At 44.5% G+C, this 13,469-nt stretch overlaps 1 protein-coding gene across 1 annotated transcript in view; it reads right to left on the bottom strand.

Moving 5' to 3' along the window:
• LOC122798894 (prolyl hydroxylase EGLN3-like) overlaps window positions 1-13,469 on the bottom strand; it is a 588,939-nt gene that overhangs the window by 140,160 nt on the left and 435,310 nt on the right. The window contains exon 4 of the mRNA XM_044067999.1: window positions 5,395-5,462. Within this exon, the coding sequence (XP_043923934.1) occupies window positions 5,395-5,462 (68 nt within the window). The remainder of the gene's footprint in view (window positions 1-5,394; window positions 5,463-13,469) is intronic.

The following is a 13,469-nucleotide window of genomic DNA, read 5'->3' as shown; positions in this document are numbered from 1 at the left end:
AATCCTGACTGCAGATGCTATCCTGTTCGGACATCTACATTTATGGTAGGTACAAAACTGTACTATGTCCTTCAAGGATGCATCTGCAGTCATAACAAATGGGTAGAATACCATAGCCAACTAGGGAGGAGGAAGAAGAATTATGGTGTAGTTAGGATCCCTTGCAGTACAGCAGTGGCAAACCCTGCTCGGGATCTAGAGTATAGAGGTAAATTATAATGCTTGGCAAATGTATGCACGGAGGTCCAAGTAGCCCTCAATAATGTCCTTGGTTGCCACTCCGTAAGAAAGCTGTGGTAGCGGCTGTAGCCCTTGTAGAATGAGGTCTTATGTTCTGTGGAATTGGTTTTCCGTGGTAGGAGTAACAGAATCTTATGCAATTTCCTACCCATTTGGAGATTGTCTGTTTGGAAATTGCTTTTCCTTCCCTTCCTGTTGCATAGGCTACTAAAAGCTGGTCAGTTTTTCTGTCACCTTTGGTTCTGTCCAGGTAGTAGCGTAACTGCCTATGTACATCCAAGGTATGCAGCAGTCTTTCCCCCCTGTTCTGTGGATTGGGAAAGAAGGTAGGTAGGTGGATTGCCTGGTTTAAAGACACTCTGGATACCACCTTAGGCATAAATGTAGGATTAGTTCTCATGGACACCCTATCTTGATGGAAGATTAGGAAGGGTTGTACTGCCATTAAGGCCTGTAGTTCCGAAACCCTCCTTGCTGAAGTAATTGCCAGTAGGAAAGCAGTTTTCCGTGATAGGTGTTGAAGATCTGCTGTTGCTGCTGGTTCAAATGGAGGGAGTGTCAATTTTTCTAGCACAAAGTTCAAGTCCCATGCTGGTAGTGGTGGTTTCCTAGGAGGTTTTACATTCTTGATCCCTCTGAGGAACTGCCTGAGTAGAGGATGCGAAAAGACAGGTGGATCGAAGCTGTATTCTGCTGAAATAGCTGATGCATGTATCTTGATGGAGGAATAGGACAGGCCTGTATGTAGAAGCTCTGCCAAGTACTCCAGGATGTTAGCAAATATCTATGTTCGACACATCTTTTCCTCTTTCAGTACTCCAAATAACAAATCTTTTCCATTTTCCTGCATAGTTCCTTCTGGTCGAAGGTCTGCGGGCTTCAAGGATAATGTCTTTAACCCTTTGGGATAGGTCTGGGTTAGTTGCTGCTATGTGATGTTCCAGGCAGTCAGTTGCAAGGTTTTTAGGTTTGGGTGCATGATGTTGTAGTTGTTCTGAGTTAACATCAAAGGCATCAGGGGTATTGACCACATTCTCCCCTGAGATATGCTCCTCAGCAATGGATACCAGTGTTGTCTTGGCCAATTCGGAGCTATCAGGATTATCCTTGGGCGTTCCTCTTTGATTTTCAGTAGTACCTTGTGCATCAAAGGAAGAGGTGGAAATGCATATGCTGTCAGGCCTTTCCAACTGAAGGATAGAGAGTCCACCTTCCATGCAAGTGGGTGGTATGTCCTTGTGCAGAATTTTTTGAGCTGGTGATTATGTGGGGATGCGAATAGGTCTATTTGTGGCATTCCCCATTTCTTTGTGATGGCCTTGAAGATGTCCGGGTGTAGCATCCATTCGTGAGCATCCAAGGTGGTTCTGCTTAACATGTCTGCTAGGGTGTTTTCTTTTCCCGGCACAAATATTGCCTGTAACTGGATGTTGTAGCTCAGAGCCATATTCCAAAGGTCCAGAGTCATTCTGCATAGGGGGTATGAATGAGTACCTCCCTGTTTGTTGATGTACCACATGACTGTGGTGTTGTCTGTCCTTATCATTAAATGGCCTTCTTTGAGGAATGGTCTGAATTTCTGGATTGCTAGTTTTACTGCCAGCATTTCTTTTTGGTTTATGTGCAGGTGCAGCTGGTCTGGAGTCCACAATCCTTGTATGCATTTGTCCAACATGTGCGCCCCCCAGCCTAGGTCTGAGGCGTCCGTTGTGATTGTTTGGCTTGCTTGAGAGTTGTGGAAGGGCAAGCCTGGGTTTGACTGGCATGCTTGAGCCCACCATAGGAACTCCTGTTTCAGGCATGGGATTAGTGGGATTTCGGTTTCTAAGCTGTGCCTGTGTTGAGACCATAAATTCTTTAGGTACCACTGTAGCTTTCTCATATGCAGTCTGGCATGTGGGACCAAGATTATGCATGATGCCATGTAGCCCAAGGCCTGCAGTACTTTTCTTGCTGTTAGTTTGTTATGCTTTGTTAATGCCAAGAAGTAAAGAGGGAGTTGTTTTTGTTTTTCTGCAGTTAGGAATGCCATTTGTTTTGCTGTGTCCAATTCCGTACCCAAGAATGTTCTTGTTTGGGATGGTATCAGTCTTGACTTTTGTATATTGACTGTGTATCCCAGGGCTTGTAGTAAGCAAATGACTCTTTGTAAATCTGTTGTCAGCTTGCTTTTGTTGTCCGCTTGTAACAGGCAGTCGTCCAGGTATGGATAAATTTGGATTCCCTGTAGCCTGCAGTGAGCGATTACTGATGCCAGGCATTTTGTGAATACTCTGGGCGCAGTAGATAAGCCAAAGGGCAATGCTGAGAATTGATAATGCTCTGATCCTGCAAGAAATCTGAGGTATCTTCTGCAATTTGGTCGTATGGGGACATGCAGGTATGCCTCCTTGAGATCTAGAGTTACCAGCCAACACTCCTTGCCCAGCATGGGAAGAAGTTGCTGTAGGGTCAGCATTTTGAATTTTGGGACAATGATGTATGTGTTTAAGACGGACAGGTCGAGAATAGGTCTCCAACTTTTCTCTTTTCTTGGTACTAGGAAGAGTCTGGAGTAGAATCCTTTGCCCTGTTCTGTTATTGGTACTCTTTCCACAGCTCTTAATCTTTGTTAATTGCGCTGCTTTAGAGCTTCTGTTTTTTGATTTGGAGGTAAGTTTGGCATTCCTCTTTTTACTGGTAAGGTGTGGAAGTGGAACCTGTAGCCTTGGTCTATGGTTTGCAAAATCCACTTGTCTTTTGTGATATAGTGCCAATTTTTCGAAAATAAGGCTTGACAGTTTAAAGCTCTAGCTGAGAGAGTAGCAGAGGTGTAAACTTTTTTCCCCCATCTCTCTAAGGACCTGGATTCCCTTTCAGAAGGAATAGGGTTTTTTGCTGAGGTCGAGGCTACTGCCTTAGGCCCCTGGGATATAGTCTCAGGATCTGCAAGTGGGGCCTTGTATAGGTGGTGATGAGTGTCTGGCACCCAGTAAAATCTATCTGGTTTGGCAGGGGCTGGAGGTAAAGTATCAGGAGCAGTGCAAACATCATTAAATGCATCATCCACAACAGGCAGTACTGGAGGTATAGCTAAGGGCCTATGTTGTGGTAGGTGCAGAAATGTCCTAAGCCTTTTTCTGGAATCTGAGAAATCTTGTCCCTGCCATTGGAATTGTTCTCTCATGGCATGTAAGGTTTCCCCAAAGGAAAATTCCTCTGGTGGAGAGGCGGATGGAATGGATTCCTCAGCATCGGAATCTTCATAAGTAGAAAAAGGAGCCTCTGGCTGGTCTGTAATGTCTGAGTCATCCGAAGAATCATCAGAGGACACTGGCTCGGGGCTCTGCTCTAGGTCTCTTTTCTGGGGGCTGAGAGGCCCTGTCTGGGTGAGATTGGGATCCCCTAATTAAGGATATTAAATCCTCTGCCAGAGTAAGCATTTGTGAACTAGAAGTGGGCCTGTGTGAGGGGGGCTCAACAGGCACTGATTTAACAGTTTTGGCTGCTTTAGCCCTGACAAAGGCCTTAATAGACATGGCTGCAGGAGGCCTAGCAGCACCACGTGCTGGGGTAGAGACATCCAAAGGAATGGTGTCTGATAAATCACTAGGAACCACAGTAGTAGGCAAAACTTCTGAGGCCGATTCAACTAAGGTAGCAGGAGCCTCAGTAGTAGTCATGGATTCGGCTGAAGATTGACCGGTTTCTCGGTTTCGGCCGAAACCGAGACACTCGCGGCTTGCTTAACCGTGGTTTCGGCCGAAACCGCGGACCGAGAGTGTCGATCTTTTCCTTTGCGTTTTTTAACAATTTGGGTAGTCGGAGGATCCGACGGCATAATGTACGCAAAATCTGAGCCGAAAAACTGTTCAGCAAACTCCGACCGACGCCTAAGCGTTCGTCGGTTGAAGGAAGCACAGGCCAAACAGGCTGCTACGTCGTGGTCTGGGCCTAAGCAAGGCAGGCAGTAAGAGTGGAAATCTTTATGAGGTATTTGTTTCCCACAAGTTAAACAGTTATTGACTTTTTCTGACATCGGCTGAGGCAAGAAAGAGTCCCCAACGGGGTACTTAGCTTTTTAGAAGTCTTCGAAGTAGTATTCGGTAGTAGTAATCTCTGGATCTGACCGACCGGCACTTGCGAACAGCTTCTGCTTCGGGCGCCGCGTGGCAAGAAAGACTGGGGAAAATGGCGTCGGCTGATGCCTTTATACCCGAAGACCAACAGAGATGACGTCGGGTGAAGTGCGACATCAGCCGAAGCCGGACCCAGACTTTGGAATCCGGCCGACCGAAGGGCTGCCTGACGACAGGACAACCCATTTGTTATGACTGCAGATGCATCCTTGAAGGACATCATCAGCAAGCAAATTCCACAAACAGAAATTGGAGGTCAGAGTTGTACCCCTGACCATGGAGCAGTGATATCAGAAAAAAATCACTTAGCTATCAAGTCAATGCTTCACATAAGAACTTGCATACAGATATCCTAGTTGCCCATCCAACACTTGCTCACTTTTCCTTATTTCTTCTTTTTCATGGCTTAATATCTTGCAAATTACTTATACCTAAAATTTCAAAATCTAGTTGTTTCCTGCAACCCAGTTCAATAATACAAACATATGGTTTACTATTACAATGTGGAAATTACTTTGTTACTTTATTCTTACAGTCGAAACACAGCGTCAAATTTCAAAACGATTTTACTCTCCAGTTTCGAACCATGTTAATGCTGGGAGTTTGATATTCGCTGTTTTAAGTATGTGACTGTTGAACTGCATTTACTGTTCGAATATCAGGATTCCATATTCAGTACGCTTACTTTCGCTTTTCATACACTTTGAAACCATACCTTCGATGTAATGTAATTTGAACAAAGTTATTTCCACATTGTAATAGTAAACCCAAACACATGTATAATGTACACTCTATGAAAGATGCATTTGGTGTGCACATTCTCTATGGTTGAATTCTGCTTTTTTTTCCTCCTCTTTGACTGCAGAGCATATCTGGGTAGGGACAAAACTATGCACTTATCAAAGACAAAACTTCTGAACATAAAAGCAGCACCATCAATTAAGTAAAATAATTCTGGATAAAAGTTGTCACATTACTCTCTTGGACCAAGCAATTACATAGGAAAATAGCACAATGAAGCTAAAAGATTCAATACCTAGACGATACTTGTCTTTGGCCTCTGCTCGTTCTTTTGCATCAAAATACCAGGCTGTGATGGCATACCTGGAAGAAAAAAGTTTTATTTATATGATATAATTTTTATTTGTAATTTTAACACTAGATCCATTCATACCACAATCAATTTTTGTTTGAGAAATTATTAACTGCACAAATTAGTAGAGTATTTCATAGGTTGGTACTAGGCTATCGGCCCCTAGGGCCTATACAAGCCTAGCCATAACAATTCCCCAGCTATTTCTTCCCAGAATATTTACTTCCTTGGTTCCCTGTCTAGCAGGGAGACTGATCTGATCCCCGGGGTGAATTTCCTATTTCCCATCCAATCATCAAGGTTCCTTTTGAAGAGAGCCAAAGAGGAGCTCTGCTTGACATGTATGGGCAGTCTATTCCATAGTATGGGGAGTCTCTGGGACAGGAACCTATCCCTCCAGATTGTTTTGTTCATTGTGATGACCAGGTTTACATCCCTGGAGCATGTGGCTCTGAAGGACTGGGATTTCTTTAAGTGTAGCATATGTCCAACAGCTCTGGGTTTGACATGGCCTTAATCAGAGATTGCCGCATATCGTCTACTCAGAGGCGGAGTACAGCTGGAGTTTTTTTAGATGGTCAGCATAGGGCATCTGCTTTAGGCCTGTGATTCTTTTAGTGAGGTATTTCTGCGGCCTTTCCAACTGTTGCAGATGTCTTGTGAGGTACACACCAAATGGGGCGTTGTACTCTATAATGGGTCTAATGAGGGATGAGTACAGTAGGACAATAACCTCCTTTTTTCTGGATGAAAATCCTTTAGTGATGACATGTACCATATAGAAGGATTTCCTGACTGTTGTGGCAATGTGGTTATCGAAGGAGAGACCACTGTCCACCTGTGTCCCTAAGTCCCTTATCACACTTTCGGGTGTTTAGTGTACTGCCACTTATGTGGTAATTCATGGGTACATGTTTTTTTCTCAAAGGGAATAACTATACATTTCTTGGCATTGAGCTTGAAGCCATGGCTCTGGCACCAAGCATCTGCCTCTGTAAGGCCCTTTAGTAGAATATCCACATCATCTGGGGATTCGATAATGGCTCACAGTTTGCAGTCATCTGCAAACTTTGTTAGCTAGAGTCCCTTAGTGTTGGGCCTGTACTTCAGAGAAGTAGATGCCAAAGAAGAGCGGTCCCAGGACTGAACCCTGAGGTACTCCACTTGTCTGGAGCTGGATTTGGAGTCGGCTACTTTTACAATGTAGGTTCGGTCAGTAAGCCAGTTGGCAACCCACCGAGTGATGTAGGGATTAATGCCCAGCTTAGTAAGTTTATCTATGATTCCAGAGTGGGGGATGGCATCGAAGGCCTTGGCGAGGTCCAGATAGGCTATGTGGACCACCTTACCCTCGTCCACCTCTGGAGACTGATTCGAAGAAGTCAATCAGGTTGAGGAGACAAGATCTGCCCTTCACAAAACCAAACTGGGTGGGGTCCAGTGTTTGAAGGTTGCCAATGTCTTTGTTTATAAGATACATGATAATGCGCTCCATGGCTTTGCAGATCAGGCTCATCAGACTGATGGGACGGATAGTTGCCAGGATCCAATGTGGATCCCCCCTTGTGGAGTGGGATAACTCTAGCTGTCACGAAGCCCGAGGTGAGGCTATGATTAAACATGACACTTAGGTGAGGTGCCAGTTCATTTTGTAGTACACAGCCCGGGATGTCGTCTGGTCCCATGGATGCTGTATTCTTAGCTTAGGAGAGTGTGTTTTTTACCTGTGTGGCAGTGATTACTGGAATTTGGCAATCTTTAGGTACTGAGATGGGCTCTTTAGGGGATGAGAGCGGGCTGAAGTTGGCACTGAATCGACCTGAATGGTAATATCCTTGGGATCGGTGTATTTAATGCCATTCTGTTGTAGTTCAGAGGAGATCTGAGCATTGCCATTTAGATTCTTGACTTAAGTATAGAATGCCTTGTGGCTGTCCTTAGAATCTATGGCAATTTTATTTTCGTAACTAGCTTTGGAGGATTTTATGAGGGATCTCAGCTTCTTACTGAGGCTAAGGGAGTTTTTTTTGTATCCTGGGATTTTCCTGTTTTTTGCAACATTTTCTTCCCTCTGTTGTATAGTTTGTTTATGGCAGAGAACCACCAGATTGGCTTCCTTTTTTGGAGGAGAGCAACAATTTATGCACGAGTGGATATGGTCCTACAGTGCCTTAGTGTAGGATTCAGCAGTCGAACTTTCAGTTTCCGTCTGCATGGGTGTCATGAAGTTTGCACTTCTGACTTGAGTAGCATGAAGTTAGCTTTGGAGAAGTTTTTTTATGGAGGGTTCCCTATTGGGGGGGGGGGGGTTGGTATGTGGACATCAAGGGTGATTAGCTTATGGTCAGACCTGACAAACAAGGGGGTGACCACTGGTGTGGAGCATCGATCTCCCATGTTGGTAATGACCACGTCAAGGATGTCTGAGCCCCTGGTGGGAATATGGATTAGTTGATCCAGGGCGTTGGAATTTATGCATTCCAGAACCTTTGGGCACGGTGTTGGTATCAGAGTAGTTTTCCCAGTTAATGGCAGGGTAGTTGAAATCACCCGGTATTAAGGTGTTTGGCTGTATCTTAATATTTTCCAGTATGTTTAGAAAGGTGTAATTGTGTAACTTTCAAATTATTCTCACCAAAGATCACTTTCTTGGTTGTAATGCCACCACATCCAAAATGTATAAAGTACAGTTTTGTACCTACCATAAATGTAGATGTTCGAGTGTTCACCCTGCTGCAGTCATCACACTTGGGTTATCCTGCCGTCAGGCGGTCCCGCAGTCGGCCTGAGTTCCAAAGTCTTGATCCGGCATCGGCTGCTGTCGCTTCCTCCCTGACGTCAGAGCGCCAGGGGTATATAAGAGGCATCCAATGCCATTTTCTTCAGTTTTTCTTGCCCCAGATGTCAGGTGCCCCCAATATATATATATATATATATATATATATATATATATATATATATATATATATATAAATAAAACAATACCTTTAGGCACAAGCAAATACACCAGAGGTTGAACAGGATAGAGTGGTATAGTAAGTTCAGCTAGTTCAGAGGGGATGGAGGGAGGGTAACCTGGACTGCTGCAGGGTGAACACTTGAACATCTACATTTATGGTAGGTACAAAACTGTACTATGTTCATCGTGTTACCCTGCTGCAGTCATCACACTTGGGTTGAATCCCAAAGCTAAGGATGGGAGGTGGAGTTAAACAGGGTTAGAAGGAGCTAGTAGGCCCTGCAAAACTGCTGTGGCAAAACCAGCTCTAGTCTTAGAATATAGAGGTAAGTGATAGTGTTTGGTGAAGGTGTGCACTGAACTCCAAGTTGCAGCTTCCAGAATATCCTTGGTTGGCACTCCCCTGAGAAAGGCTGCTGATGTAGCTGTAGCCCTGGTGGAGTGGGACCTAATGTTAGCAGGTACCGGTTTCCCATGATGCGTGTAGCAGAAACATATGCAATGCCCTATCCATTTAGAAATGGTCTGTTTTGAGATAGCTTTTCCTTGTGATCCTGTAGCATAGGCTACAAAGAGTTGGTCAGAATTTCTGAAAGCCTTAGTTTTATCCAAGTAGTAACGTAGTTGCCTGTGAATGTCCAAAGAGTGCAGGAGTCTTTCTCCTTTGTTCTGGAGATTTGGGAAAAAGGTGGGCAAATGAATGGTTTGGTTTAGGGCCACAATGGATACCACCTTTGGCATAAGGGAAGGGTTAGTTCATAGAGACACTCTGTCGTGACGAAAAATGAGGAACGGCTCCACTGCCATTAGTGCCTGTAGCTCTGAGACTCTTCTAGATGAGGTTATTGCAAGTAGCAGAGCAGTTTTCCATGAAAGAAATTTTAAATCAGCTGAAAAAGCTGGTTCAAAGAGTGGCAGTGTAAGCTTTTCCAGAACAAAGTTGAGATCCCATGTAGGTGTTGGTGCTCTCCTTGGCGGTCTTATGTTCTTAGCCCCTCTGAGGTACTCTCTTAGGAGTGGATGTGAGAATAAAGGAGGATCCGTGTTGTAATGAGCTGAAATTGCTGAGGTGTGGATCTTAACAGATGAAAAGGAAAGACCTTTGTGCAACATCTCAGTTAAATATGGTAGAATCTGAGGAATGTTTGGATCAAGGGGATTTTTGCCTTTAGCCTGGTTCCAGGCGCAAAATCTTCTCCATTTGTCTGAATAGGTTTTCCTGGTGCTGGGCCTCCTGGCCTCCAGAATGACATCCATAACTGTTTGGATAGAGGTGTTGGCTTGTTGTTTAGGTAATTTGCCATGCAGCCAGGTTTAAAGTCTTGAGCTGGCGGTGTAGAATCTGATTGTCTCGCTGGGTGAGCAGGTGAGGAATTTGTGGTAAAATCCATGGTGGGCCGTGGGCCATGTTCCTTAAAATTGGATACCAATGCTGGCGTGGCCAGTCTGTTGCAATGAATATCATTTGTGGCCACTCTAATCTGACTTTCAGCAGTATCTTTGCTAGAAGAGGCAGTGGAGGAAAGGCATACACTGTTAATGTTTTCCAACTGAATGAGAGGGCGTCCACTTTCCAAGCTTGTGGATGGAATGTCCTTGTGCAAAATTTTTGAAGTTGGTAGTTTTGGGGGCTTGTAAACAGATCTATGTCTGGGCGTCCACATTTTTGAGCTATCATTGCAAATACTTGTGGATCTAGTTTCCACTGGTGTGGATCCATGATGTTTCTGCTTAGGTCGTCTGTCGATGTGTTTTTCTTTCCTGGCAGGAATTGTGCTTGTAACTGAACCTGGTAAGACAGTGCAGTGTTCATTGCTTGCCTGCATAGAGGGTAGGAATGTGTGCCCCCTTGCTTGTTTATGTACCACATTACTGTGGTATTGTCCGTCTTTATTATTAGTTGTCCTGGGTGTAAGAGGTTCTTGAAAGCTGTTAGGGCATTCTGTACTGCTAGTATTTCTTTTTGATTGATATGCAGATGCCTCTGATCTGTAGTCTATATGCCCTGAATGCACTGTCCTGCCATGTGTGCTCCCCAGGCATAGTCCGATGCATCTGTTGTCATAGTTTGCCTGGCTGTGGGTAAGGTGAAAGCCTGACCCTTGTTGAGGTGACATGCCTGTGCCCACCATAGAAACTCCTGTTGAAGTCAGGGAATGAGTGGTATCGTTTCCAAGCTGTGGCGAGTCCATATGCTTTTCAGGTACCATTGTAATTTCCTCATATGCAGTTTTGCAAATGGTATTAGTAGTATGCAAGATGCCATGAATACCAAGGCCTGCAGAATTTTTCTTGCAGGGAGTTGGGTCTTTGTTGCCATTATTTTTAAATATTCAGTCAGCTGTTGTTTCTTGTCTGGCGTGAGATAAGCCACCTGGGCCGTTGTATTCAAGCTGGCACCCAGAAATATTATGTTTTGTGTGGGCACTAGTTTTGATTTCTTTTCATTTACTGTGTACCCTAGGCAACTTAGAAGGTGTTTGACAAATGCCAGATGCTTTAAAAGAATGTCCTTGCTTTCTGCTTGAATAAGGCAGTCGTCCAGGTATGGGTATATTTGAATTCCTCTTTGTCTGCAGTATGCAATTACTGGTGCCAGGCATTTTGTGAAGACCCTGGGCGCAGTAGATAAGCCAAAGGGCAGTGCAGAGAATTGATGATGCGTTGAACCTGCAATGAAGCGGAGGTATCTTCTGCAATTTTTTCTGATAGGGACATGCAGGTATGCTATGCCTCCTTGAGGTCCAACGTTACTAGCCAAGCATTCTTGCCCAGCATGGGAAGAAGCTGCTGTAGTGTTAGCATCATGAATTTTGGTACTTGCAGATAGGTGTTCAGAATTGAAAAATCCAGAATGGGTCTCCATGCTTTGTCCTTTCTTGGGACTAGAAAGGGTCTTGAGTAAAATCCTTGTCCTTGCTCCTGTGTAGGTACCTGTTGAATGGCTCTCATGTCCAGGAGAGCTGTAATTTGTTTTTGTGCCTCTGCCCATTGATTTGGTGGCAGGTTTGGCATTCCTTTTATCCTTGGTAAGGTATGAAAGTGGAATCTGTATCCTTGAGAGACAATGTCTAGAACCCATTTGTCTTTTGTAATGATGTGCCAGTTGTCTGCAAAAAAATGCTAATTTTCCTCCCAAGGGAGCTGCCAGGAGAGATTTGCTTGGTAGTTTGAGGATTGAGTCATTGTGTTTGTCTTCTGCTAGCCTGGGGCCTGTCTTTTCCTCCTTTTTGGGTAGCAGTACTCCATTGGCGAGGTTTGTAAGGGCCTTGTGACTGACCTCTGCCCCTTGGGCGACTGTATTTGCCTCTCTGTGATCTGTCAGAAGCTGAAAAGGACCAGTTTTTTGTTGGCCAATTTCTGCTGAAACGAGGCGGTTGTACCTGCAAAAAATCCTTGACCATCTGCAAAGACTTTGCCTTATCCTCCATTTTCTTTAAAACCTCTTCTGCTTCGACACCAAATAATACATCCTGCTGTAAAGGTGCATCCAATAATTTTGCTTTAACATGATCAGGAAGGGTTTGTTCTTTTAACCAAGCATGTCTACGTATGACAGAGCCAGTAACAGCTGCTCTACAGGAAGCTTCCAATGAATCAAATCCACATTGTAAAGTATGTTTGCCCACCTGTTCAGCTGCATGCAACAGATCCTGCATTTCCTTGAATTCAGACTGTTCAGTATGTGTGCGCATTTTTTTGTTTTAATTGAGACATTAGGAATTGCTGATATTTCAGCATGTGAAACTGACAATTTAATGCTCTCATAGCCAGAGTTGCTGAGGTGTATATTTTCTTTCCCCATCTATCTAGGGCTCTGGAATCCCTTTCAGAGGGCACAGGATTTTTAGCCATAGAAGCTTTAGCTCCCTTATGACCCTGGGAAATTGTTTCTGGGTCAGCCACAGGGCTTTTATAAAGGAATTTGTGAGAGTCAGGTACTTTGTAGTATCTGTCTGGTTTGGCTGGAGCAGGAGGTAGAGAGTCTGGATTTAGACTAGACTCCAAGTAAACTACATCCACAATATCCAAAACTGGAGGGATAGCAAGAGGTCTGTGCTGGGGTAGTAAAAGGAACTCTCGGAGCCTTTTCTTAGAATCAGAGTAGTCCTGGCCTTCCCAGTGGAAATGTTCCCTCACGGTATGAAAAGTTTCCCCAAAGGGGTAGTCTTCAGGGGGAGATGCTGAGGGAATAGAGTCTTCAGCATCAGATTCTTCATAAAGGTGGAAAATGTAATCCTGTTCCCCAGAAGAATCTGAGGAAATTGAAACCTGGTCAGAGGAAGCATAATCCTCCTCTTGTCTTGGTCTTTTATCAGGAGGGGGATGGGAACCCCTGATTAGGGTAATCAAATCTTCAGCCATCTTAAGCATCTGTTTCTTAGGCATGGGGCCTTGAACTGTAGACTGATGTACAGTCTTCTTTGGTTTTAAAGGAGTTTTAAGCTTAGCATAAGATTTAATGGTGAGCGTAGTCGGTCTGAAGACACCTTCTGCAACCGAAGGTGTTTCCACTACACCCGGGTCTACTTCTGCTCCGGTGTCGGAAGGGCCTAGTAGACTCCACTTGAGAATCCGCAGCTGTCTGGGGTTCCAGTTCTGCGGTCAGGGGCTGCGTAGGCACCTCACTGAAAACCGGAGAACCGGCGACAGGCCCAGCAGAGGCCTTGGAGTCTGGCTTGTTCCTAGGCTGTCTGTCCTTATCCTTGTGTTTTTATGCATGCCGGTCGTCGGCTGCTCCGACGGCATGATATAATTAAATTTCCTACCAAAGTAATGTCGTGCAAAGTCAAAACAGCGTTTGATAGTTTGTTTATTAAACCTAGCACAAAACCGACAACCTGTGACGTCGTGGTCTAGGCCTAGGCAAGGAATACAACAGGAATGGAAGTCCTTATGAGGTATTTGCTTCCCACAGGAAATGCAATTGTTAACTTTTTCTGACATCGGACTGAGGCAAGAAAAGGTTCCCCAATGGGGTACTTTGCTTTATTGAAGACTTTGGACTGAAATTAGAATCGAAAATCTCAGGTGTCGGCCGACCGGCACTTGCGAACTG

The sequence above is a fragment of the Protopterus annectens genome, chromosome 1.part0, assembly GCF_019279795.1.
Source record: "Protopterus annectens isolate FY-2018-M chromosome 1.part0, PAN1.0, whole genome shotgun sequence".
Taxonomy (NCBI): domain Eukaryota; kingdom Metazoa; phylum Chordata; order Ceratodontiformes; family Protopteridae; genus Protopterus; species Protopterus annectens.
The sequence above is the reverse complement of the archived record's forward strand: the minus strand, read 5'-3'. Positions and strand labels throughout refer to the sequence as shown.